Source organism: Triticum aestivum, chromosome 3D, assembly GCF_018294505.1.
Source record: "Triticum aestivum cultivar Chinese Spring chromosome 3D, IWGSC CS RefSeq v2.1, whole genome shotgun sequence".
NCBI lineage: Eukaryota > Viridiplantae > Streptophyta > Magnoliopsida > Poales > Poaceae > Triticum > Triticum aestivum.
The window spans coordinates 330,928,195-330,956,125 of NC_057802.1; the positions used below are offsets into that span (position 1 = coordinate 330,928,195).

Genomic DNA, 27,931 nt, shown 5'->3' on the forward strand with positions numbered 1-27,931 from the left:
GAAAACAAGGCCTAGGGTTCATACTTTCACTAGTGCAAGTTCTCTCAACAATGATAACATAATTGAATTATATAACAATTCCTGAACGTGCGACAAAAGTCGCTCCAAAGTTCCTATCGCGGAGAACATAAGATGAAATTGCTTGTAGGGTACAAAACCACCTCAAAGTTATTCTTTCCGATCAATCCCTTGAGCTATTCCTATAAGGGTCACAAACAGCCCTAGAGTTCGTAGTAAAATAACACCTTATGATACACATCAACCAACCCTAATGTCACCTAGACACTCCAATGCCACCACAAGTATCCGTGGGTCAATTCTACGATATGCATCAAACAACTTCAGATTCATAATATTCAATCCAACACAAAGAACCTCAAAGAGTGCCCGAAGATTCCTACCGGAGAAACAAGGACGAAAACATGCATCAACCCCTATGCATAGATTACCCCAATGTCACCTCGGGAATCTGAGAGTTGAGTGCCAAAGCATACATCAAGTGAATCAATAGAACACCCCATTGTCACCACGGGTATCCCACGCAAGACATACATCAAATGTTCTCAAATCCATAATAGTATTCAATCCGATAATAGTGAAACCTCAAAGGTAAAACTCAATTCATCATAAGAAGATAGAGGGGGAGAAACACCATATGTCCAACTATAGTAACAAAGCTCGTTGTACATCAAGATCGTGCCAAATCAAGAACACGAGAGAGAGAGAGAGATCAAACACATAGCTACTGGTACATACCCTCAGCTCTGAGGGTGAACTACTCCCTCCTCGTTATGGAGACCGCCGGGATGATGAAGATGGCCACCGGTGATGGTTTGCCCCTCCGGCAGGGTACTGGAACGGGCTCCCGATTGGTTTTTCGTTGCTATAGAGGCTTGCAGCGGCGGAACTCCCGATCTAGGTTTCTTTCTGGGGGTTTTGGTATTTATAGGAATTTTTGGCGTCGGGAACAAGTCAGGGGGGTCCACGAGGCAGCGGCAAGGCAGGTGGCGCGCCCTCCACCCTTGCCGCTTCCTCGTGAAGCTTCTGGTCCAACACTGATGCTCCGTGGGCTTCTTCTGGTCCATAAAAAATCATCATAAATTTTAGCTCGTTTGGACTCTGTTTGATATTCCTTTTCTGCAAAACTCAAAAAACAAGGAAAAATAGAAACTGGCACTGGGCTCTAGGTTAATAAGTTAGTCCCAAAAATAATATAAAATAGCATAATAATGCATATAAAACATCCAAAATAGATAATATAATAGCATGGAACAATCAAACATTATAGATATGTTGGAGACGTATCAGACAACGACCGATATCCTTTCCTCAAGAACATCGATCTACACTAGTACTAATAATGTTGGTGTATATATGGTGGACAATCCCTCACTGATATTTCGACCGTCGGTGATATCCCCATCAGACTGAAAGTCAACCCTAAGCATCGATCAACATCACATATATGGAAAGTCATGCTGAAATGTCTAGGCACTCGATATGTCCTACTTTCTTAGCAAAAGTCATGGCGAAATCCATGGAAAATTTCATCACGGCCTTTGCTAAAAATAGGACATATCGAATGCCCAAAATTTGCTGGAACGAAAATTACGGTGATGGAGTTGTTGGTGAAGATGACAAAGTTGTTGGAGTAGATCGCCGTCACATGATGATTGCCCCGGCGATGTTCTGGCGCCACCGGGAGAAAGGGGGAGAGAGCCCCCCTCTTTCTTCTTCTTCCTTGGCCACCCCCTAGATGGGAGGAGAGTTCCCCCTCTGGTCCATGGCCGCCATGGCGGCGGAGGGGCAGGAGCCCCTCCTAGATTGGGTCTCTCTCTGTTCTCTTCTGTTTTGCATTCTCGTTTTTTGACCAAAAACTGTTTCTTAAATTCCCAAAGATCCGTAACTCCGATTGCGCTGAGATCTTAACACGATTTTTTTTCCGGATATTATCTTTCTTGCGGCGAAAAAAGGGCAGCAACTGACCTTCAAGGTGCTCACCACCCACCACCGCGTGCCTGCGGGAGGGGGGTCCTCGCGCCCTGGTGCCTTGTGGAGGCTGTGGGCCTCCGTTTACGTTGATTCCACCTCCCAAAAATCACATATATTCCAAAATAATTCTCCGTAAAATTTTATTGCATTTGGACTTTGTTTGATATGGAGATGCGGCGATACAAAAAATATGCAACAAACAAGAACTGGCACTGGACACTGGATCAATATGTTAGTCCCAAAAATAATATAAAATATTGCCAAAGGTATATGAAAGTTGTAGAATATAGGCATGAAACGACAAAAAACTATAGATACGACGGAGACGTATCAACGCGCGCGCGCCGCGGGTTGCGGGGTTGAGCCGAGCCGAAGCTTATTTTTGTCGATCAGGAATGGTTAACTAATCTTAGATTAATTAACGAGTCGCCTACGAAAGTGCCATTGTCCGAGACGTTGGACCATGGGTTGTTCGCGGACTCGGTCGTGGGCCTAAGCCCAGCCCCATTTACTCGACGGCCTATATTAGAAGGTTCTGGCCAGTGGAGTGAACCGCAACTCAGTTCACTCACTCCTTCTCGCACAACCCTAGCCGTCATCTACTGTTCCTCTCTGTGTGCTGCTTCCGGCGATCCCATCCCGACGACCGCGTGCACGGTTGGTCAGGAGAGCAGATGCTTCCGGAACCCTGTCGTTCGAGATCCTGCCTGGGAGAACGGTAATAAGGTTTTTGGGGAGCGTCTCGACGCGACTGCTCCCGCCACCGATCGCCTCTGCTTCCACTACTTCCCCTGCATCGACTCCATGTCTGATGACGAAGCCGCCAAGAAGACTGGCCTCGGCCGATGCCGAGGCTGCCGCGTTGGCCTGGCCAACTGGAGAGTATGACTTGTTCATCCCCTATTTGCTTGTTCTTGTGCTAGCCGTATATATTCTGTTCATATATGTTTCGGTTCTTTGTATTGTACGTGCTCACATACTTAGGTATTGGTATGAGATGCATACCGTATTAGCCATGCTGACTGCATACATTTTGCAAAATGCTAATATTTCCAACAATATGCATATGCATGCACTAGTAAAATAACTTTTTTGCAAAATATTTGTGGGGCCATGCGTGCAAGCACTTTCCATATTATCTTCCAAGTTTTTTTCGTCAAACATGTCCGGATTAACCGAGAATCTAGAAGCCCCTACAACATGGTATATTTTTTTACAGCATCTATATTAATTGTCGCAGCCTTTGTATAACTTTGCCTAAAAAAATTTAGTCTTTATTACACTGTTCCTCGTCAACGACAAATAACCATCCACGTGTCGCAGGATGAAATCCACGTGTTAAACGAGTTAGTTCAGTAATAATAATACCTGACAGGGTCACACAGCCACCGTAATGAATGCATAGCGGTTTAAATCAAAATCATGTCAAACCCATCGACACTTTATTAAAATTCAATAGGATCGCGACAATATGCATCCCTTTTTGGGGCATTCAGTGCCATTGAAGGCCCGGTGCAATCATCCGGAATCGCTTCAACTGTTTTTTGCCTAGAAACGAAGAAAACTGGAGAGCTGATGCCACCAATAATCCCTGTCCGCAAAAATGCCATGTCCCTGTAGATACGTCTGGATGAGCGACCACCCGAGTCTCGACAAGGAAGGTCGCACCGGTCAGCTGCCCCACCAACCAGCGGCCCACGCAAGCCCCACAGCCGCTGGGCGGCCCAACCTCCCACTGTCCATGCCAGGTGGCCCCACCGCTACCCGCTGCACCCACCCACCAATATCTCATTTCTGCAAGGAGTATTACTATTTAGGCCCCCCGTCTCCACGCCTCTTTCTACTTCGGTCCATTTCGAAGCGCAGCAAGAGCTAGGCAAGGCTGCCGGAGCAAGCAGGAGGGAGAGGGATGGCGGAGATGCAGCACGTGGTGAAGGTCGAGGAGGGCCGCCCGGCCGCCGACGGCCGGCCCTCGGTGGGGCCCACCTACCGGAGCGCCTTCGCCCGCGACGGCTTCCCGGCGCCCGTCGACGGCCTGGACAGCTGCTACGACATCTTCCGGTGAGCTCTCCTTGCTCCTCCGGGGCCTCTGGTTGATTCCTTATTTGCTCCCTTGATGAGGGGTGGGGGAGCCCGAATGGCTCCTAGGATTATTTCTCTTTTCGGCAGCGTTAGTCAAAGGATTGAATCCGGTGGTTCTCTTCACGCGTAGTGGGTGGGACGCGGAGTATTTATTTGGTTGTGGTGATTTGGCGCTGTCCTTGCTAGTAGTACTGCACGGAGACTGGGGTTTGATACTATGCCCGATTCTCCTTTGCCTCCCGTCCAACTAACTACTCGCATGAACCCTATTCTTTATGGCATTTATGTCGGTTTGCTTGCGTATGCTAGCCCTCGGGATCTGTCCCCCACGCCCTCGACAAAATGGCCCTAGTAGTACTCTGCATTTATCTGAATTTCCTTTTTGCATTTCGGCTCCGAAATCTTGCTCTGTTGGTTGGGCGGTTGTATAGACTATAGACTCGTTAAATGCCTTTAAATTCTGGATCAGTAGTACGCTGTTTCTATGGAGTGATAATTTTCTTTAAAGCAGAGGAATAAAGTTCAAGATTACTAGTTCGAACTCAGCAGTACTATTTCCTGCTCGTTCATGACCCTCTAAAACTGTTAATCAGCTGTGGAAGAAAGCATCAAATCGCTGACCATGCAGACCTGTCATCAAATTGAATTCACTTTCTCCGTAGTCTTCTGTGGGGATAACGCTGATGTCAGATTGGTCAATAGTGTCTGGTTTGTTTCGGGTTACTTAACCAAGGAAATTTACCGAGCAAGTTGGTTCGTTGCATTTTGACTGTTGACCTGCTTCTAAAACTCTTAAATCTGGCGACCTTTTGTCTTACTGAGCTTATTTTGCTTTGAGTTTCAATGATGTGTGCTCATACACAGAATGGCAGTGGAGAAGTATCCAAACAACAGAATGCTTGGTCACCGTGCGATTGTTGATGGGAAGGTACCATTTGGTTGATCATTCCTTGTACAACTTATATTCCCCTGAAATATAAAAGCAGTAGAATTCTTGCTAAAGTATGATTTGTGTGGTATAAACAAATAGGCTGGTGCATACGTTTGGAGGACATATAAGGAGGTGTTTGACATTGCAAATAAAATCGGTAACTCTATTAGGAGCTGTGGACTCACGAAGGTTTGCTCTCGTTTCTTATATATTCTATTCACTCTAATGCTAATTTACTTCAAACATTTTTCAGTTAGGTGATATGTTTTCTCATCTTGAATGAACACATGAAATTAAACATTATGTGAACTTTTTATTATCTCGGGGGAGTCACTTTGATGCTTCATGATTAAGTTTATTTCTTGATGACTGAAAAAGTTTAAACTGGATGATTTTGCAGGGCAGTCGTTGCGGTATATATGGTGCTAATAGCCCTGAATGGATCATCACGATGGAGGTAAATCTTGTTCTACCGCATGCAGCATTTAATTCATTCTTGCAACAAGTAACTATTTTCATCGTGTTGGACTTCTCGAGTTTTCCTTAACCAATCAAGAGCACTATGTTTGCCATGTATCTCTTACGAACCTAATTCACTTGCAATCTCTACCCCTTGCAGGCTTGCAATGCCCATGGAGTCTACTGTGTTCCATTATATGACACTCTTGGTATATATCCTGACATCTCCATTTTATGACATTGATGGGCTTGCAGTATGTCCCTCTTTCAGTTTTTTTGTTTGTTGCGCATCACTGAATTATACACTTCATTGAGAAGCGGGTCTCGATATTCATATGCTTTGCACTATTTAAGATTTCTGAAATCATGATCAAGCTAAAACCACATCTTGAAAAAAGAATGAAAAGCCCCACCACATCCTTGAAACATGTGCAAACAAGTAATCTAATATCTGAGCAGAGCACTATGCAATTGAACATTCTTAAGTACGGATCCTTTTCCCCACATTACAAACGATAAAAGAAACAATACTGATGATACAGTTCAACTTGCTTATTGACGATGCTCTTTCTGTAGGGGCTGGTGCGATAGAGTTTATTCTGTGCCATGCAGAAGTTGAGATTGCCTTTGCAGAGGAGAAGAAAGTTGCGGAGGTTTGTTTCCTTCATCATCTCATATGTAGAATTTGTATGCTTGCGATGTTCCATAAACTTCTCTTTTCAATATTTGGTATTCATGCCTTTGCCTGGGGGATGATGCATGTTGACCCAATGACCCCTATTCGGTTGGTAACTTAGGAAAGTGGAAACATACAAAGCAGTACATCAACTGTCTTTTATATCCCTAAAGCCCCTCTTGGGTAGCCCAATCCCAGACAAGCCCAGTTTTTTTTTGGCCGAGATCCTGGCTGGTTTGGGGCCAACCAAACAAGGCTTCAAAAGTTTCTTGTTGTCAGTTATGCTCTGTACAGTTCCATAAGCTGTTTGGATTAATAGAAGTCTTAGTTTGTATTAATAGAAAACATTCCATCTGTCGACACAGCTCTCTACTGTTAAGCAATTACCTTATGATTTTGTCCATTTATGTTCAACACGCCAAAATTGTCACAGTTGTGATGCAACCATGCTAATGGGTTTTCTGTTATTAATATCTCTCTTTTATCTCAATTTGACAGCTCTTGAAGACATTTCCCAAGTCAACTGAGTTCTTGAAAAGTGAGTTTCACTTATCCTAGATAGATCTCATCATCTAATACCAAAAGGTTTCCACCTATAAAGCAAATATATTATTTTGTTTGTAGCCATTGTGAGTTTTGGTAAAGTGACACAAGAACAAAAGGAAGAAGTTTCCAAGTATGGGCTCTCAATATACTCATGGGATGAGTTCATATCTTTGGTAAGATAGGTCGTCAGCTTTGCATGTGATTCTTCTGAATATTGTTTTTAAATGTGAATATTTCATCATGATGTTATGTTCCGCACTTCAGTATTATGTCTAATTGTATCCTCAGTTTAGTGAATGACTGGATGAGCAAACATTTAACATAATCAAATTCGTGGAACAACAGAAATAAGGAATCTAATGGTTACTGGCTGCAAACTAGTCAAGTTATTTGTTCATTTGTTGTTACCATCTTTGATCAGATCTCCTTAGATCATTTATGTTACCTGTGCTAGATCACACAATACATTTGCACTCGCAATAGAACATGTAAATATTCTAGTTTTCCAATTGATGTAAAACATTTTACTGTGATGATCTTATCGACACAGTTATTAACTGTGTACTTTCCTTGTGGCATCTTATCTGCAGGCAGGTGACCAAGAATTTGATCTTCCAGTGAATCAAAGGACAGATATATGTACTATAATGTACACTAGTGGAACTACTGGCGACCCCAAAGGTGTACTGATATCCAATGCGAGCATTATCTGTCTCATTGCAGGTGTGGACCGGCTTCTTAACTCTGTAAACGAGCGGGTAAGACGCCAGCAGCCATTATGCCATGTAATCTTACCTCACGACCAATTAATATTTAATTTCTTTTGCTATGTGATAATCTCAGCTGGAGGAAACAGACGTTTATATGTCTTATCTTCCTCTTGCTCATATCTTTGACCGAGTTGTGGAAGAGCTGTTTATGTTCCATGGTGCATCTATTGGATTTTGGCGTGGGGTAAGCATCATTATGTGTTTACCTGAATCCTTCTCGTGGTTGTGCTTTTGCACCTGTATTGACTATTTAAAATATGGTGCAGGATGTTAAGTTACTGGTTGAGGATATTGGTACACTGAAACCAACTATCTTATGTGCTGTGCCACGTGTTCTTGATCGGATATTTTCTGGTAAGGGTCTGCTTGAGTCGCCTAACATTTATATCTAATATTAAAATAAGGTTACAAAGAGCTTCCACGTTCACTGCTGAGAGACTATAATTCCTACACTAATTGGAGGAATAAGAGAGACCCACACTGCTTATTCTTGTGCAGGGTAATGAAATACACGTTCAGACCATTATAGTTGTATAAGAAACATAACTATATGTTTTTGTCGTAACCCTTGCAGTCAGCGCACTTCTAAATAGACATATGTAAAGTGGTGCTGTGCACATGGGAGTATGTACTCTCACTCCTCATATAGTCATATACCACTTATATACATGTATTGTAATCCTTTATCACTTTAAATATGCTCCATTTCCATTGGTAATTATCAGATACTCTCAATTAACTTACATGAAAATTTTCATTTCAGCAAACATATCTTAGCATAATTTCAGTAAACATAATTTTAGCATAATTTCATTGGAATCTCCCGCCATCAGCCAAGGAACCAAGGTCCTGATGCAGCAGAGGAGATCCCACATATCATGACGTAAATGGTTTTGCGATTCGCCATAAACAAACGTGCATCTCCATTTTATTTCGTTTGGCATATCATGAATGAATAGATTAATAAAGCAACTGCCTAGATTTATTAACTTGACTGAGACACCCTCATCCCCAAACAGAGCTAAAAAACACCCCCTTTCCCCTGCTCACTAAAAGTGATTATCTGTTTAAGACCCAACCTCCAATGCAACCCCTGCTCACTTCTTTTCCGTGTCTTGTTTCTAACAAAAATACAAGCTTCCGTCGGTGAGATTGCACGAGGCACGGCATGTCTTTGTTACAGTATATCTGGATTGCACTAGCTCTTTCCATTAGTTCGGACTTTTGGTTGCGTTGGCTAGTGCATGAAGCTTAACATGGTACCGGAGCTAAGGTCTTGAGTTCAAGTCCTGACTTTCGCAATTTATTAAAAATTGCTGATAGCCCCCCTTTGTGTCCACGTAGAGGCCTCTTGAGTCATATGTGAGTTTCGCGCGCCGTCACTCTCTTCCGGTTGCACGTGTTGACTTGTCTTCCCCGTCACACGTGAGAGGGGGTGTTACAGTATATGTGGATTGCACTAGCCCTTTCCATCAGTTCGGACTTTTGGTTGCGTTGGCTAGTGCATGAAGCTTAACAGTCTTGAACTGTCCAGGATGCACCCAAACCTGGCAGTTCCAGCAGAACATCACCAGCAAAAGCCCAAGAACTTGTCCAGGATGTACCCTCCCTTCTGTGGTTCTTTTTCGCTGTTGATGCATGTCCATGCATTAACTTGATGTACAGTTCTTTGGCTATCCGTTGTCACAATCTGCTTCTACTGTTCGAAGTTCAAAAGAACTTGGAGCCGATTCTGAGTGCAAATTTTTACATACAGTTCATCCCTTTGCTTTACACTTTTTTCAGGGCTTCAAGCTAAAATCTCAGCTGGTGGTTTCATAAAGAGCACGATGTTCAATCTTGCTTACAAATTGTAAGTTTGCTAATCTCAGAGCAGTTATCTTTTTTGGGTGGAAGTGTGGAATACTTGCTTGCACTGCCAGTGACTCCATGCTAAGTTCTTCAATTATTAAGTGTCCTTCCCCTAAAAAAAATTAAAAAAATTATTAAGTGTCCGTAGCCAGTGGTGGACCCAGGATTGGGCCAAGAGGAGTGGTATCCTGGGCTAGGAGCTGCTGGTCTCTTGGGATCCAGAGTTTTGGGCCAAAAACTGCTTACTTACTCTATAACTTTGGGCTGGATCCAGGATACAGCCCTCCTAGCCCTGGCCCTAGGCTAGCTACATTCTCACTGCATCATTGAAGGACCTCACCTGTCACAAATCCAAGTATGATGTAGACATTTTGTTTTGCAGCAAGCAGTTTAGAATGATGAGGGGAGCTAAGCACAATGAAGCTGCTGCAATATGTGACAAAGTAGTTTTCAGTAAGGTATTTCAGCATGGCAGTCACTGCTTCTTCATTTTGTATGGTGTTCCCAACTTGCTGCCTTCATATTCTAGAAATTGTGTTTATTGCGATTAAGGTGAAAGAAGGTCTTGGAGGAAATGTCCGTGTAATTTTATCCGGAGCTGCCCCACTTGCCACTCATGTGGAAGAATACCTGCGAGTGGTGACATGCGCACATGTTTTACAAGGATATGGTACATCTTTTTCTTTTCTTGGGATACAATTTTTACGTTTTTTTTCTGTTATGATCGTTCCAGTTGCATGATCACCTGATGTTTCTGCTCTATTTCATTTGGTCAGTAAACTTTATTATTTTACTTGTATGGATTAGATCAGCTGTTTTCTGTTAAAGATGACAGGTATAACCACGTTGTTAGCTTTTGAGATCTATGTTATCAATAAGAAATGCTTACTCTTTGAACAGAACTATATGTTCTTTAGTGCACTATTCTTAAACTGGTTGACAACATAAAAAGAGAGTTGTGTATGTTCTTTTACCTACATTAGGTCAGTACTTCATCTGCATAAGCTGATGTTTTTTTTCGCCTTTCTTCGCCAACCTAACTATCACTTCCGGCTTGCTCCTTGATCTTCTTCTATGTTAGGTCTCACGGAAACTTGTGCTGGATCATTTGTCTCGCTACCAAATCAGATGTCCATGATAGGGACTGTTGGTCCTCCAGTTCCAAATATTGATGCCCGCCTAGAATCTGTCCCTGACATGAATTATGATGCACTTGCAAGCACACCTCGTGGAGAAATCTGCATCAAGGGAGAAACATTATTCTCAGGGTACTACAGGCGTGAAGACCTTACAGAGGAAGTTTTGGTTGATGGATGGTTCCATACAGGTACATCTTCCTTTCAGTGTTTAAGTTGTCATCTGTTTCCACTATGTGGCCGCTGCAAAAGTAAAGAATGGAACATAAACATTTGTCATATATTCTAGGCCGTGAATATTCTAGTATTCTAGGCCTCTGAATGTGTGGCATTATCGGTCCATGTGGAAGGGAACATATGGAGGATAAGAGTTCACCCCAGTTAATCTGGATCTAGTTTGCATGTCCTTTCTCACCTTAGCCTGGGTAACAGTATTACGAAGATCACATTGTTTAATAGAAAAAGTTCTAACGAGAAATTCACTCCCAGCTCTAGTTGCTGTAGTCATTATACTGCACAAACTATTCTATATTGTGCCTCATCCGAAGTGGAGATTCAAAACATTTTTTTTCCTTTTCTGCTTACAGGGGACATTGGCGAGTGGCAACCTGATGGAAGTATGAAGATCATTGATCGGAAGAAGAATATCTTCAAGCTTTCACAAGGAGAATATGTAGCAGTTGAAAATTTGGAGAACATTTACGGTGTTGTTTCTGCTATAGACTCGGTATATAGAGCTCAATTTCCAGGATTTATAAGTTCTTTTTTCTGCACCATTGTTCTTTATACTATGATATAACCGGTCAAAATAGTTTATTCATGCTTCGTCGTACTTATTGTTGCGTTCTATTGTAATATCTGAAATATTTTCTTCAATTTTGCAAACATTTGCCAGATATGGGTATATGGAAATAGTTTCGAGTCATTCCTTGTTGCCGTAGTCAATCCTAACAAGGAAGCCCTTGAGAGCTGGGCTGAGGGAAATGGAATCAGTGGTGATTTTGAGGCACTATGTGAGAATCCAAAAGCAAAAGAATATATTTTGGGGGAACTCTCAAAAACAGGAAAAGAGAAGAAGGTGATGTTGTTAATTGCTTTTTTGTTTTGCTCTTTTTTCTGATGATATTCACGGCTTACTCCAGTGCACAGCCTAACTTTCTACTTATCTTTGTGCAGCTCAAAGGTTTTGAATTCATAAGAGCTGTGCACCTTGACCCAGTGCCGTTTGACATGGAGCGTGACCTGATCACTCCAACATATAAAAGGAAGCGGCCGCAGTTGCTCAAGTACTACCAGGTATTGTTCATCCAATTATTGTTGTGAGCCATGTTCAGCATATGTCATCTACATCCACTTCAAACATAAAAAAAAAGCATATGTCGTTTACATGCATGACGACCTTGTGCAATTTGTTTCTTGTCCCTTTAATTCATCATCTTACGAACTGGGCGACCTTTTTCAAACCATCAGAAAACCAATGCAGTGGATATTTCTGAACTTACTATTTCATCAGCATGACAGCATTGTTTTGCTCCTGGTATTCTGATGCCTTCTACAAACAGGACAACGAGCAGCGCTAACCTTACTTCATTTATTTGCAGGGCGCAATTGACAACATGTACAAAAGTGCTAAATGAGCTCGTCTAGAACACGTAAAATCAGATTCCCGACACCCAAGGAGCTGACAGAAGTACCAAACTCAATAGTGCTACCCTATATTATTGTGTATATGTCCCTAGCTTGGATCGATGAGTGGTGTAATGGTCTTTCAGAATTCGTTCTGTTTTTAATATGTGGCAAATGGGCAATGTAGTAGCACGCATAATGGCAGACACCGTTTCCAGTTGTTTGAGCTCTGAAACTGCCATTTTTACCAACGACCCATTAGCAGCCGAGAAACATGCTCCGATTCAATCTTAAGATACTTGTGATGCTTGGGTCGCCCTTTTTTGTCTTCCCTTGCGTCTTTCTTCAAATACTGTAATACTATTTTTTTTCGTCTGAGCTCGAGGAATCCATTTTGTTGATGTAAACCTTCGTGAATACTTATTGTTTTTTTCTTTCTATTCCTACATCTGAGTAATATCATTGGAACTTATCTGATGCTAAAACAAAGTAAAAAGTTAATGAGTAGAAGTAAGTTTTTGGTTCAATATTACTTCCTCCGTTTCAAAATAATTTTAGTACAAAGTTGAGTCATCTATTTTTGAAACGAAGGGAGTAAATAGGTGTCATCATCATGGACTTGCTTCATCGTCAAGGAACACGCGCATCATGATGGAACTCGCTGAACATAGCTTAGAACTAATGATTTTCTTTTTTTGAGGGATAGAACTACTGGTTTTCTGTCGAACATAGCTTAGCAGTAGTGTTATTATTATTTTTGTCACGGAAGCCCTCTGCCATGTATCCCTCGTTGCAACGCGCGGTAGTTAGTTAATTTGCGAGAAAAGAAACAATCTTCCGGTGCGCTGGGCACAGGCCAGCCTTAATCAGACTGCCGTAGTCATGGTTTCAGCCGCGGAATTCAAAAACCACGAGCCGTCGGCACGCCGAGAAAAAGATACGGAGCCACGCAGGCACACACAGTCACACGTGGCACGTAACGCAGCGACCCGTGCCGCACGACGGCCGCCACTGACTGACTGACTGACCCACGAGAGAGAGACCAAAGTCGAGGGAGGGAAAGAAAACAGGAGAGGTGTAGGAGTGAGACGGCCGACGTCTCCACGTCGCGCACGCAGTGCGTGCGTAAGTGGGCCCCGGCGCACAGGACCCTGGAAGGAGGTGGCGGGGGCGCTGCATCTGGACCCGGCATGTCCTCCCCCCCGCGCCCCGAAGCCGTCGACACGCGTCCACGCCCATGCCCCGAATATCGCAGGTTCACGCTCGATTTTGCCCCCCCACCACCCATGCAAAAAACCTGCCCACGGACCGCTCCCGCTACCTGCCCCATCCCTTCCCGCCGCTGCCGCTCGCCAGCGACAACCGCACGCTTTCCCCCGCCGAGTCGCTCGCTGTGATCCGTCGAAACGAGCCCGCTTTCCTGAATCTGGCAGGACCGCCGAGGGCAGGGGGAGCGGCGCGCAGCGTAAAACCTCGCCTGTTTCGTGCTAAACCTTTTGTCCAAGTCCAACTCTGGTGGTCAGGTGAGACCCGGATGTACCGCATCTCGTGCCACTCCAGTGAACGGGCGCCATCGCAATGATTCACGTAGCTTTCGCCGCAACCGATCGATCCCGCCCGCGGCTACTGCCACCACGCACCTTCCGTTCCGTATGCGCCCGTCGCAGTTCTCGTGATCCCGCACTGTGCGATCCGACAGGGACGTCTCTAAACTACCTCTGTCCTAGGTGATTATTCTCGGTCGTTGCGTGTACGATCGGTTGCATTATTGTGTCTTCTTTCACCATAAGCTGATGCACAAGGAATGTAACTGATGGACGGGTTCAGAAGAACACCTTTGCACTCTTTAAATGCTTTTGTCTTTTATAATGTCTATGCCATACGATGGAGTCTATTTCGGCGCGTAGAAAGATAAATGTGTGCCGATGAGGTCAAAAAGTTATAGAAATAATCATGAATTGATTTAATGAAGTTATAATGCCTTGCTGCTGTTGTTCTAGTGCGTTTGTCCTTTGAGGCGTCGACTTTCTAGCTGCCTACTTTAACAAGGTTTGTTCGACTACTGTGAGGGAGGGGGGATGACAGCGATGCGTCTTCAGCTCGCTCCAATGCTTGCAGTTGTTGTTAGATGGTATAGATGTAATTTTTGTTACCGTTGTGTTTTTTGTACTGCCATGATGTAATGAATAGATTAGAAGTCCTTCCCGCAAAAAGTGGTTTCTTGAATGTTATATACCCGCTACTAATGTCTTACTAGTGCCATTATTACTTCCTCCGTCTGAGTTTGTAGATGGTACTAGTAGTACTAGTAGAATGTTTGATACCTATCACTAATTTATTACCGATGCCATTATTACTTTCTATGTTTGAGTTTATAAATCCATCTTGTATTTTGCATAAAATTTAACCATGGGTTGGTTAACAAATATATTGTGTATTTGTATTTGAACTTTTTTATCTTGGTATTATTTTACTACATACTCCCCCTATCTCAAAATATAAGACGTTTTTTTGGTCTAAATCTAGAACAAAAAACATCTTATATCTTAAGACAAAAAGAGTATAATTTATGTTTTATTAACCAAGTTCATGATAAAAATTGATTGAAATACAAGGGGACTAGCAAAAACGAAATGGAGTACCAATTTTGAAGATGATGCGTTTGTGAATGCCCATCAAAATCTAACGAGTGCCTCTCTGATACACATGATTTGTAAATAAAATAGAAAAAACACAGGAAGAGGGTGCCTGCCATCTTGGTATATAGGATTGCTCTGATGTTTGATTGAGCACATGAAAAACATAAGAGGCCTTTGGTGAGTAGTGACGGCTAGGGCTTTGGTTACCGCTTGAGAAATTCGGTTACCGGGGTAGATCTTGATGCCCACGAGAAATCACCTTACCGAGCAAGATATCCCCAAAAAATTGAATTTAACTGAATTTCGACTGAATTTTATCCAAATTGAAAATTGTTCAAAATTGCGTTCTCCACAGTAAACGAAAACCTCAATGCCTCATGAGATTGTTTTTTCATCGGGGTCCAAAACCTTGGTGACAGCTTGTGTGCATCTACCAGTTCTTGTCTACCAGTCAAAACTGCACAACATGCCCCACAGGCGTCATTCCTCTCCCCTCCACGTAACCCCTCCTACTTTCAATTCAGGTCCCACGCGTTACCTAAAAGCGCCAAACGTTAGATCGTTCCCTGAACCCTGTCCACAAGCGCTCCAACCGACTAGCACGCCTGGCCCCGCCGCCAGAAGCCAACGCCCCTCTCTACGGTCCACATGAGCCGCGCGCACCACGCCCTTCCGCGAGCCCCGAGACTCCGAGCCGCTCATCGCGCTCGCCACGCGCCGGCCGCTGGCTCATCGCCGCCGTCCACGTCCAGGCCCGCGAGATCCACGTCCGGATACGGCTCCCGCCCTCGCTGTCACGTATCCGGGCCATCTACGGGCAATCGGACGGCCTCGGAGCGCTGTCTAACCTTTTTCCTCCCGTGGCCGCGGGTATTAGAGGCGCCTCGCCGCCCCACGCCCCCGGTTCTTTTTGTTCTCTCCGGCGCGGCGAGGGAAATGAGCAGCGAGACGAGCAAGCGAGATCATGCACGGGAGCTCCTCGCCGCCGACAAGAAGCTGATGACCGTGGCCCGTTCGGCGCGACGGCGCCGGCTTGAGATCCGGCGGCTAGGACGTACGGCGTCTGCGGCTGCGGAGGACGAGGGTGCGAAGCGGGTGCGGCCGGCGCCGGACAGCTCCTCGGAATCGTCTGACTCCGCGAAGGTGGCGCCGGAGCCCCCGGTTGTGGCGTCTAGGTGCTCGGCGTGCGTGTCGCACGGGGCGGTGTCCGTGATCGGGCGCCGGCGGGAGATGGAGGACGCGGTGGCCGTGGCCGCGCCGTTCCTGGCTGAGACGGCGGTGGTGGAGGGGAGCGGCGAAGTGGAGTACGGGGCAGGGGACGAGGGCTTCTTCGCTGTGTACGACGGGCACGGCGGGTCGCGCGTGGCGGAGGCGTGCCGGCTGCGGATGCACCTGGTGCTCGCGGAGGAGGTGCGGCTTCGTCGTCTGCAGCCCGGGGGCGGAGGGCAGGGTCAGGACGAGGACGACGAGAACGTCACGCGGTGGAAGGAGGCCATGACGGCCTGCTTCGCCCGGGTGGACGGCGAGGTCGGCGTCGACGACGGGACCGACGCCGGCGAGCAGACGGTGGGGTCCACCGCCGTCGTGGCCGTCGTGGGCCCGCGCCGCATCGTCGTCGCGAACTGCGGCGACTCCCGCGCCGTGCTCTCCCGCGGCGGCGTCCCCGTGCCGCTCTCCGCCGACCACAAGGTACACGACGCTGCCACGCATCCGTCCGTTCAAATTAACAGGGTCAGATAAATCGCTGGTTCACGCCATCTTTTCCGCGAGATCTGTTTCCGTTCCGGCCCCGGGCTACAGGTGTCGCGCGCGCCGTGCCAGCCCCTGCTTTTGCGCGCGGGCGTGTCGAAACAGGGACGCTTGGTCTGTTCCATGCGCGATGATGGGTTGGAGTCCAAATTACAAGTTTTTTTTTAACACAGTACAGAAGCAGACGCTCGTTATTTGCTCTGCTCGTTGCGGTCGCGTAGTTGGGTTGGGGCGGCCGTGTGGGACTAGTAGACTGCGTCACCCTGTGTCATGTGCAAAACGTATGAGTTCGCTGGAACTCTCTCACCCCAGCTCCCTGGTCGGGTCGTTGAGGGAAAAACTCCGGTGATATCTGGTAGGTTGTGGGTGCTAATTGTGCCGAAAGGGCGTCGGCACTACACGTATATGAAGTTTCTCCGTTGGGCTAAGGCACCTTCTCTGCCTGGTTGCCAAATGTGTGTCGACTGAATTTGGTTGGCTCAAAGTCGGTTTGGCGGCCATTCTTTCGATCCTCTGGCCGTACGTCTTATGGTTTGGTTGGGAGTATACACCTCAACACATGCGTGAGAGAACACACTGTATGTGTGGTAAGTAGCTCCTGAATGGAAATTAAGTTATGAACTTATGATGATTTAGGTCGGTAGCTCTACTTTAGAAAAGTACGTACATAATTAAAAAAATAACCCCCCCCCTTTCCTAAATATAAGTTTTTTTTAGAGATTTCAATATGGACTACATACGGAGCAAAACATGTAGTACACATTAAAATATCTAAGAAGACTTGTATTTAGAGACGGAGGGAGTAATAATGTGTGAGTGACAGCGGCTCCATCTGATGGCTTCCCCTGTTCAGTGTCAAGCTACCTTCATATGATGTCCTTCTTGTGCAGTAGGACGGCAGCTCAGACGACCATCGATTGGCTAAACTGGGGAGAAGGGAACTAGCTTAGCACTGTATTTCTGGCAATATTTCCACTCAACATGGCTGAAACAACATGCAATAGCTAACTTCTCACTTGTAACTCAAAGTCAAGATATTTGTCAAGCCCATTTACCAGTCCCGTGCTTAGCATTTCCGTAGAGTGTAATAGGTAGGACCGAGTTGGCCTCCATAGACACACTTAGGGTTCTCGGTGTCTAAACCATTGCCAGATCCCATCCATCCATCTGTTCCGACGCAGAGTGGTGCTAAAGATTAATGCTTAAGCCTAATGGTCTTTCCTTTCGAAATTATTTGGTGCGATAGCATGCTCTGCAAGTGCCGTGTACATGGTATTGGGTTAAACATCTCAGAAGGTTGTGATACAGTGTGTGCCTAGCTTATTGTATGCTACTCCCTCCGTCCCATAATATAAAAGCATTTTTGACACTACACTAGTGTCAAAAACGCTCTTATATTATGGGACGGAGGGAGTAGTACTTACCTCAAAGGGGAGTTGGACGTACCCTTTGAGGTAAGTACTACTCCCTCCGTCCCACAATATAAGAGCGTTTTTACTCTAGTGTCAAAAACGCTCTTATATTGTGGGACGGAGGGAGTAGTACTTACCTCAAAGGGGTGTTGGAGATTGTACGTAGGTACGTCCAACTCCCCCTCCCCCCACCTCCCTAAATAAAAGAAAAACCTTGCCAAAACATCAACTGAATCAAAATTTTCCTTGCCTTCCCTTACCCATACTCAAATCAAATCAAATCTTACCAAAATCTAGAATGCGATGGGTATGAGATTTATGTCGGACACGATTGGTGTTGAACAACTAGAATATGTATGCCCTTGTTGCAACACAGGGGCAGTTAGTTAGTCCACACAGTAATGGAGAGCGATATGCTCACCGAAGTTGTGGTGGGTGTCTTGGCAAGTGACGTACTATGGGCACTATTAAGATTGAGAAAATAATTTGCTTTAGATGCGGGTCTGTCAAGTCATATCAAGTATGCTGGTCGTCTATGAAAGTGTTGCCAGACTGCTGCTTTAAGCATTGCCATTAGTCAGCTATGTGTTTTCGTAGTCATTGTGGGGACCAACACGATGCACAAGGGTTTTACTGCAATGATACAGGATGCAGAGATTGTGCACAATTTTGCATCTGTTCATAAATGAAAATGGTTGATTCAAGGTGCTGCTTCAAAACAATAGGAATATTTTTCCCCAAGCAGAGCTTGTGAAGCCTTATCTTGCTCAACAAAAACACAAACATGTAGCCGCGTGGATCAGTTTTATTTAGATTTGTATCTAAACGGTGGCAAGGTCAATGCAATGCTACTCAACTGCTTAAGGTTGGTGATAGACAATTTGTCTTGTTTGGTACTCTGGCAACAATACTTGAAGAGCGGAAGTCTCCTGTCGCACTTGATATGGCTTGATATATCCGCAACTAGAACATCTTGTTTTCAAAACCTCAGATGCAGATAGTTGATGTGTCATTCTGCCTTTAGTTATCCGCCTGACTTTCGTCGAACGTGCTGTTTCCGTGGTAGCAACTTTATACAAAAGCATCATTTCTCATCATATCCGTCATTTTGCACTGCAAGCTGGTGGTTCTGTATGTCAGTCGTGTCTATTGTTTGTCCATGCAAGACATTAGGGAATTTCTGTTTGCTGGGATAACTTCCTTTTGAACAATTTCGCTTCTTCTGCAATTGCACCTTTGTAGGACAGTAGTGTATATGGGAACGTTGATGTCTTTATCTTGTTTTAACGATACACAGCCAGACCGACCTGACGAAATGGAAAGAGTAGAAGCAGCTGGTGGCAAGGTCATTAACTGGAATGGATACCGTATCCTGGGAGTGCTCGCAACTTCGAGGTCAATCGGTACGATGCTGTACCGTCTTGATCTGTACATTTGTTGTCGGCAGACATATACGCACAAGCTAAATATTTCTAGCTGAGATTGACAGTGCTATAGTTGTTTTGAAAATATTAACATTGGTAGTAGCTTTGGTAAGAAAACTGCCAGTAGCCTAGTTACAACTTGACAAGGATTATGCATAGATTTATATACACCTCACGAATTATGCACTGTTCTGAATTCCTTATGGCTGCCCATCTCAGGAGACTATTACCTGAAACCATATGTGATAGCGGAACCAGAAGTTACCGTCATGGACCGGACGGACAAAGACGAGTTCCTCATACTAGCAAGCGACGGCCTGTGGGATGTGGTGTCCAATGACGTTGCCTGCAAGATCGCGAGGAATTGCCTAAGTGGGCGTGCGGCCTCCAAGTACCCGGAGTCCGTCTCCGGGAGCACGGCGGCCGACGCCGCAGCGCTGCTGGTGGAGCTCGCCATCGCACGCGGCAGCAAGGACAACATCAGCGTCGTCGTGGTCGAGTTGCGGCGACTGAAGAGTAGGGCAGCGGCGGTGATCAAAGAGAACCGCACCAGGTGGCACTAGTGACACTATAGGAGTGGCCGGCTGGATGGGATGTCACATTATTCGAGCATGGCGCCAGTGAGAGAGAGGAAGAAAGAATTTGCGGCTGAGTTCGCTGGGATGGTTGTAGTTAGAGGGCTCAGGGACGTTGTGGCCTTGCTGCCGTCGAGTTGAGTGTGCTATTTGTAGCCGTGCTGGTGCCGCCGTTGTATTGCGTTGCGTTGGTTCTTTAGTTCTTCTATATATGGTGACCGACGTTCGGGGCGAAGCGGCAAGAAGCATAAGCTGCTTTCGTCAGTTCTGATTTGATAATTGGGTTTTTCCATGCGGTTGGAGTCTGAGTAACGTCTTGTAGGTGGTCCATGGATTACCTTTGCCATGAACTTGGGTGATCTAATAGTTTGTGAGATGACTGCACCTGGATCTTCATGCCAAGCGGTTCATGATCGAGGGTTGAGGCAGAGTGGCAGGACCAGTGTGTTAGCACTGTCGGTCGATTCATGACTCAATTTGGTTCCCTGGTAGTCTGGTTCGATGCATTTTGGTGGCTACAGAATCAGAAGAAGATGGAGAGGAATTGGGGAAGAAGAACCCCCAACGTTTGCCTGGGCCTTCGCCGCTTGATCACATTGTCTTTTTTTTTATGCAACCGATCAAGAGACCTTCTATTGCCGTTTTGAAACGAAGACACTAGGAGCGTTCGGTTTTAAATTAATAAAGCCATAAGACAGCATTCGAACAAGTACTGAAACCTACAACCACTAAGTTCAAATGATACATGACAGCACCGATGAAAATGAAATACGGAATAGGTCCAAACGACAGGAAGTGAGGAGCGCAAAAGATATCGCTAGTAAATCAGCAGGTCCTTCCTCCCGGCGCGAATAGGAGAGGCGTGAGGGTGTTTCTAATCTTCTCCATGGTCTCTCTCATGCGCTCAACATCGCGTTCTTTCTCCAACGGTATCCACATCTTTAGAGAGATGACATTTGAAAATAATATCTGCCAGATGCGAAGGGAACTTTTTCTCAATCGTAATTTTGTTCCGGGTCATTCATAAAGACCACAAAAGCGCCCCTACGCAACGCCACACAATCCTTGCATTAGCCTCCCTTTGGGTTTGCAATAAAGTTAGCAAATCCGAACCCGACGCCGGGTTCCAGTTCTGGTGGAATGCGTCCCTGACAGCACTCCAAGCAAACCTAGCTAAAGAGCACCGAAAAAGGACATGGTTCGCGTCCTCCTCGAGACCACAAACGGCGCAAGACCCATCTGATGGGCCATTACACTTAGCGACATTATCCGTGGTCGGTAAATGATTTCTAAACATTTGTGTAAGGGCATTTGTATCCCTTAGATGTTTTGGTGATTGATTACAATGCTTTTGCGGACTAATCGTGCATTGAGTTTTTCAGAGATTCATCCTTTGGCACGAGACGATTCCCTCCCCTCGGAGTTTGAAGCGAAGACGGTGTAGTACTTTCGAATTAGTTTGGTGGACTAGTTTCGTAGGGATCACCGTACTATCAAGAGGAGGTCCACTTTGGAAAGGCTAGGGTGGAATCATCACGTACACTTCCTTTGCACACCCTCCGAGCCTTTCCGCTTCGTTGATGAGCTCGTTCCCTTCTCTCAGTGTGCCCTCTCTGGTCCCAGCGGTAGTACCGCGGGCCGGAGCGGTAGTACCGCTTGGGTGCTACAAGCGGCAGTACCGCTCCACAGCGGTAGTACCGCTGTAGCCCCCAGCTGTAGTATCGCTGCGGCTTCGTGCTAGTACCGCCTCGATTCGAGGTTTTTTTTTTCGTGTCGGGTTTTAGGTACTAGCCGCGGCAGTGGGGGCGGTAGTACCGCTGGTGTGCGGTAGTACCGCCCTGACCACCGCGGTAGTACCGCTCTGGGCCCAGCGGCAGTACCGCGAGGGCGAGCGGTAGTACCGCTGGCCAAGCGGTAGTACTACTCTCTGCGGGGCTGAAGTGGGGGGTAACGGTTGGATTGCTTCCCCCACTATAAAAGGGGGTCTTCTTCTCCAAAGTTGACCCATCTCTTCCCCCAAAAGCTCCATTGTTGCTCCAAGCTTCATTTTCGCCCGATCTCTCTCCCTAGCCAATCAAACTTGTTGATTTGCTCAGGATTGGTTGAGAAGGCCCCGATCTACACTTCCACCAAGAGAAATTTGATTTCCCCCACTTATCCCTAGCGGATCTTGTTACTCTTGGGTGTTTGAGCATCCTAGACGGTTGAGGTCACCGCGGAGCCATAGTCCATTGTGGTGAAGTTTTGTGGTGTTGTTGGGAGCCTCCAATTAAGTTGTGGAGATTGCCCCAACCTTGTTTGTAAAGGTTCGGTCGCCGTCTTCAAGGGCACCAATAGTGGAATCACGACATCTCGCATTGTGTGAGGGTGTGAGGAGAATACGGTGGCCCTAGTGGCTTCTTGGGGAGTATTGTGCCTCCACACCGCTCTAACGGAGACGTACTTCCCCTCAAAAGGAAGGAACTTCGGTAACACATCCTTGTCTCCACCGGCTCCACTCTTGGTTATCTCTACCTTTACTTGTGCACGCTTATATTGTGTTGTATCCCTTTCTTGCTTGTGCGCTTGTTGTTGTTGCATCATATAGGTTGCTCACCTAGTTGCATATCTAGACAACCTACTTTGATGCAAAGTTTAAATTGGTAAAGAAAAGCTAAAAATTGTTAGTTGCCTATTCACCCCCCTCTAGTCAACTATATCGATCCTTTCAATTGGTATCAGAGCCTCGTCTCTTTATTAAGGACTTTACCGTCCAAAGAGTATGGTTGACGTCGTAGACGGTGTGGAGGAGCACTCCGGTGTGAATCCGGTCTCGTCTACAGGAGATGGGGGAACCGCGGTCTCTCGTGAGGAATTCAATGTGGCGTTGGACACATTGAAAACCTCCATGACGACCGAGGTCGAAAACATGTTTAATAAATTCTTAGAAGGGCTTAAACTTTCCACTGCACCGTTGAAAGTCGGTGATCCCGCTAACAAGGTGACAGATGCTACCTCCGACAAGGGGGAAGCTACTAGCGAGAAAGCTCCTTCTTCTACTGGTAAAAATGGGACCGACATCTTTGCCCATGTGGAACCTCCACCTGCCTATGGTGGACCGCTCCCTTCCACTCATTTGAATCATGCTGGCCCGACCCCTAAGATTGAGAAGAGTGTAGATTTTGATTCTTGGGTCTATCGTTTTAAGCGTCATTTAAATCATGTGAACACTAACCTTTGGAGGATCATTGAAGAAGGTTTTTATCCGCATGACCGAAGTAACTTCACTCCTAGAGAAGTTGTGGATCATCAATTCAATGAGAATGCTCTCTTCATCATCCAAGAAGCAATCCCACCCGAAGATCTTCCTCATCTCCGGCCTTACACCGTGGCCAAAGATGCTTGGCTCCAAGTTGTTTCCCTCTATCGGGGAAGTGCAAGCATTCAACGCTCCAACTATGAAGTGGTGCAAGATGAAGCCGACGAGTTTGCAATGAAAGAAGATGAAGAACCTCGTGAGCTTTTTCGGAGAGTAACCAAACTCGCGGTCTCTCTCCGAGATCATGGAAGTAAGGACACGGATGACAATTGGATCAAGCGCAAATTCCTCAAGGCAATGATGCCCTACCACAAAGCCATGTCCTCCGTAATTCATCAAAGGCTGGACTTCCACACCTTGTCATCAAGTGAACTGTTGGATGAGTTTGTTGCTATGAGCATCTTGGACAAGACCGCCGACAATGCGGTTCTTCGCTCTCAAAGAGTAAAGAAGCCCAACCTTTCTCTAAAGGCCAAGGTTAGTATGGAGGAAGAGGATGAAGAGGAAGAAGAGGAGGGCAACCTCGAAGATACGAAGTATGCCTATCATGAACACATGGCTCTTGCTTCAAGGCAATTTTGGAGCAAGAAGAACACAAGGCCAAACTTCAACAAGAACAATTCAAGTGGCGCAAAGGGCAAGCAACGAGTGAGGACTTGCTTCAATTGTGGCAATGTGAGCCACTTTGTTGCGGAGTGCCCTTATGAGAAGAGGGAAGACAATGGTGGCAAGCTCATTAGAAAGGACAAGGCCAAGTCGTTCCCCAACAAGAGCAACTTCACCAAGAAGACTCCTCCCAAGGCATTGGTGGTACAAGAAGAGTACAATGAGGATGATGACGATGATGAAGATGGTGAGTCGGTTGCCATGGCCTCCGTTGCCATTGCGATGACTCCACGGATGTCTCTCTTCGACTCACCCAATGAGAACATCACCGCCAAGTGCCTCATGGCTAAAGCCACCAACAAGGTAACCCCCAACATCAAAACTACCATCATTAATCATCCTTATTCGACGGATAGCATTGATGAACATGAGGGGACAAATGTGGAGGAAAATGAGTTTGAGACCTTTATGGGTAAACTCAAGGGTAAATCCAAGAAGTACTTCGTTGCTCTCTTGGAACAACTTGGTGAAGCCAATGACATGATCGAGGCTCACGAAGATACCATCTCTAAGATGGAGGGGCATAGTCGTGACTATGCCGATGAGATTTCGGATCTTTCCAATGCTCTTGACGAAGAGCGTGGTCTTTGTTTGGCTCTTGAGGAGTCATACAACGATGATCATGCTAAGTTAAAGAAAGATCTTGATCATGCTCTTGTTGTGTCTCGTGTGCTAAACTCCGAGAAGGCAAAACTTGGGGTTGATCTTGCTAGACTTAAAGAGGAGTTTGACATTCTCGACAAGGCTCACAAAGTCTTGAAGGGTGTTCATGCTAGCCTCAAGGAGTCTCATGGTCAACTCCAAGTAAAGCTAACTAAGGAGAAAGCCACCTTTCCTCATATGGTGTTAATTGAGAATGCAAATGCTACTAACCCTTGTTGTGAGCATGTGCATCTTGTTGAGGAGAATGGTAAGTTGAAGGAGCAACTTGAGAAAGGCCTTGTGTCATGCATACAAGGTGAGAAGAACCTCAACGACCTTTTGAGAAACCAAAAGGAAGTTGTGGCCAAGGAGGGGATTGGGTTCGCACCCAAGCCCAAGAACAAGAAGAAGAATGACAAGACCAAACGACCTCCTCCTCTCAAGCAAACTTTTGTGAAGGAGGGAGAGGGTGCTTCCAAGGAGAAGAAGAACAATGCGAAGGGTGACGGTGTCAAGAAGGGCAATACCACCCCATCCAACAAAGCCGACGACTTTAATCCTTCTTATGTGTTATGCCGTGCTAGTGATGGGCATGTTTATGCCAAATTTGTTGGTTCTCATCATGAGTACATTGAATGGTCTATTTGGGTTCCTAAGACCCTTTTTACTAACATCAAAGGACCCATTACAAAATGGGTACCTAAAAACAAGCATTGATCTCTTGTAGGTGTTTGCTTCCGGTGGGGGATCATGGTTGCTCGATAGTGGAGCTACAAATCATATGACCCGAAGCAAGGACTTGGTGGTGGACGTGCACAAGATTCCATCTATGCGCACCAATGTCGAGTGGGGTGATGCCTCGTCCTCTAAGGTATTGGGACTCGGCAAAGTAGTCATTTCTCATGATCTCACGATCGAGAAAGTCATGCTTGTTGAGTCCCTTGCATACAATTTACTTTCCGTTCGTCAACTTGCTATCATGGGCTTTTCCACCTTCTTTGATATTGATACCGTGGCCCTCTTGTGGAGCAAGACTCTTAAAGTAGCCTTTGTTGGGCATGTCGAGAACGGTCTCTATGTGATTAACTTTTCGGAGCGACCCACTAAGACCGCGACATGCCTAATGGCTAAAGTTGACGTGGGATGGCTTTGGCATCGCCGTTTAGCCCATGTCAATATGAGATCTTTGCAAAGTCTTCTCAAGGGGGACCATGTCCGTGGACTAACGAACGTTAGTTTTGCTAAAGATCGTGCTTGCAGTGCTTGTATCGAAGGAAAGCTTCATGAGAAGGCTCACCCTCCCACGACTCTCATTTACTCGAAGAGGCCTTTGGAGCTCCTTCATTTGGATCTCTTTGGGCCTCCATCCTTTGATAGTCTTGGGGGTAGAAAGTATTGCTTGGTAATTGTGGATGACTATTCAAGATACACTTGGGTGTATTTCTTCAAGAGGAAGAGTGAGACCCAACAAACCGTCATTGACTTTGCAAATGAAGCCCAATGTCAACACAATGCAAAGATCTTGACAATAAGAAGTGACAACGGCACCGAGTTCAAGAACTACACCTTGGATGAGTTTCTTAGTGATGAGGGGATCAAGCATCAATATTCCGCACCTTACACCCCTCAACAAAACGGTGTTGCGGAGAGGAAGAACCGGACGTTGATGGATGCCGCAAGGACCATGATGGCGGAGTTCAAGTCTCCATACAACTTTTGGGCCGAAGCCATCAACACCGCGTGTCATGCATCCAATCGGCTCTACCTCCGCAAGGGCTTGAACAAGACTCCATATGAGATACTCACCGGTAACAAGCCCAACCTCAAGTACTTTCGGATGTTCGGGTGTAAGTGTTTCATTCTCAAGAAAGGTGTTCGGTTGTCTAAATTTGAGGCTAGAGCATATGAGGGCATATTTGTTGGTTATGCTACAAACTCTCATGCTTACCGTGTCCTCAATAAATCCACGGGACTTATTGAGGAGACGTGTAACGTGGAGTTTGGTGAGAATAACGGCTCCCAAGTGGAGCAAAGTGGCACTTGTGATGTAGGTGAGGAAATTCCTCCTCAAGTCATAAGAAGAATGGGTGTTGGTTTTATCCTACCCATTCAGGAACCCCTTGTGGCCGAAGGAGAAGGACAATGCTCCACTCAAGTGGAGCCATCACCAACCCAAGGCCCACACGCTTCCGAAGAACAAAGTGAATGCCCTCAACCTCATGAACAAGACAAAGGGAAAAATCATGATCAAGACGGTGGAGACACACCAAGTGATGCCCAAGGTCAAGTTCTCTCCTCCGAGCAAGTTCAAGATCAAGAACAAGCTCAAGACGGCGCTCAAGATGATCAAGTGACCGCTCCTCAACTCACCTCCGAGGAGGAATTGGAGCGTCGTGCCGCCAAGATTGCTTCCAAGCTCTCCACCAAGGGTCATCTCATGAAGAATGTGCTTGGAAGCATTCAAAAGGGGGTAAGCACTCGTAGACAATTGGCAAACTATTGTGAACATCACGCGTTTGTCTCTTGTGTGGAACCCCAAAAGGTATATGAAGCTCTTGAAGATCCGGATTGGCTCAATGCCATGCATGAAGAACTCAACAACTTCGAGTACAACAAGGTGTGGAGATTAGTGCCAAGGCCAACGGGGAACCACAATGTCATTGGAACGAAGTGGATATTCAAGAACAAGCAAGATGCTCATGGGACCATCATCCGCAACAAGGCACGATTGGTGGCACAAGGCTACTCCCAAGTCGAGGGTATCGACTACGGTGAAACCTTTGCTCCCGTTGCTCGCCTTGAATCTATTCATTTGTTGATTGCTTATGCTTCTCATCACAACTTTAAGTTGCAACAAATGGATGTGAAGAGTGCTTTTCTTAATGGACCTATTAATGAGTTGGTGTATGTCAAGCAACCCCCCGGGTTCGAGGATCCCTACTTTTCCGATCATGTGTATCAACTCGATAAGGCACTCTATGGCCTTAAACAAGCCCCACGTGCGTGGTATGACCACCTTACCGAGTTGTTACAAGATCGTGGGTTTGAAGTTGGGCTAATCGACCCCACTCTTTTTACTAAGAAGGTCAAAGGGGAGTTGTTTGTGTGCCAACTATATGTTGATGACATTATCTTTGGTTCCCCTAACAAAGCTTTCAATGAGGAATTTGCCGCACTCATGACCTCAAAGTTCAAGATGTCTTCCATGGGAGAGTTGAAGTTCTTTCTCGGTTTCGAAGTAAAGCAAAGAAGAGAAGGAACCTTCATCAACCAAGCCAAATACACTCAAGACATGCTCAAGAGATTCAAGCTAAGTGATGTCAAGCCGGCGTCCACTCCAATGCCCACCAAGTGCCAACTTGACATCGATCCCAATGGTAAAGCGGTGGATCAAAAGGTATATCGCTCCATGATTGGTTCATTACTTTACCTTTGTGCATCTAGACCGGATATCATG

The 27,931-nt window shown here is 45.9% G+C and overlaps 2 protein-coding genes across 2 annotated transcripts; both read left to right on the forward strand.

Annotated features, from left to right (window-relative positions):
* Positions 1-3,761: 3,761 nt before the first annotated feature.
* On the forward strand, positions 3,762-12,515 carry LOC123078699 (long chain acyl-CoA synthetase 4). The gene is made up of 19 exons (XM_044501291.1): positions 3,762-4,053; positions 4,939-5,002; positions 5,105-5,194; positions 5,406-5,462; positions 5,625-5,673; positions 6,041-6,117; positions 6,639-6,678; positions 6,765-6,859; positions 7,277-7,444; positions 7,530-7,640; positions 7,723-7,810; positions 9,242-9,308; positions 9,690-9,765; positions 9,860-9,977; positions 10,389-10,634; positions 11,031-11,170; positions 11,339-11,521; positions 11,620-11,739; positions 12,045-12,515. The coding sequence occupies exons 1-19, from the start codon at positions 3,902-3,904 to the stop codon at positions 12,078-12,080; spliced, it is 1,977 nt and encodes a 658-aa protein (XP_044357226.1). The 5' UTR covers positions 3,762-3,901; the 3' UTR covers positions 12,081-12,515.
* A 2,790-nt stretch (positions 12,516-15,305) lies between these two features.
* Positions 15,306-20,160, forward strand: LOC123078700 (probable protein phosphatase 2C 8). Its single transcript, XM_044501292.1, has 3 exons — positions 15,306-16,397; positions 19,167-19,272; positions 19,513-20,160. Exons 1-3 carry the CDS (start codon positions 15,357-15,359, stop codon positions 19,854-19,856), a joined length of 1,491 nt encoding a protein of 496 aa, XP_044357227.1. The 5' UTR covers positions 15,306-15,356; the 3' UTR covers positions 19,857-20,160.
* Positions 20,161-27,931: the final 7,771 nt, after the last annotated feature.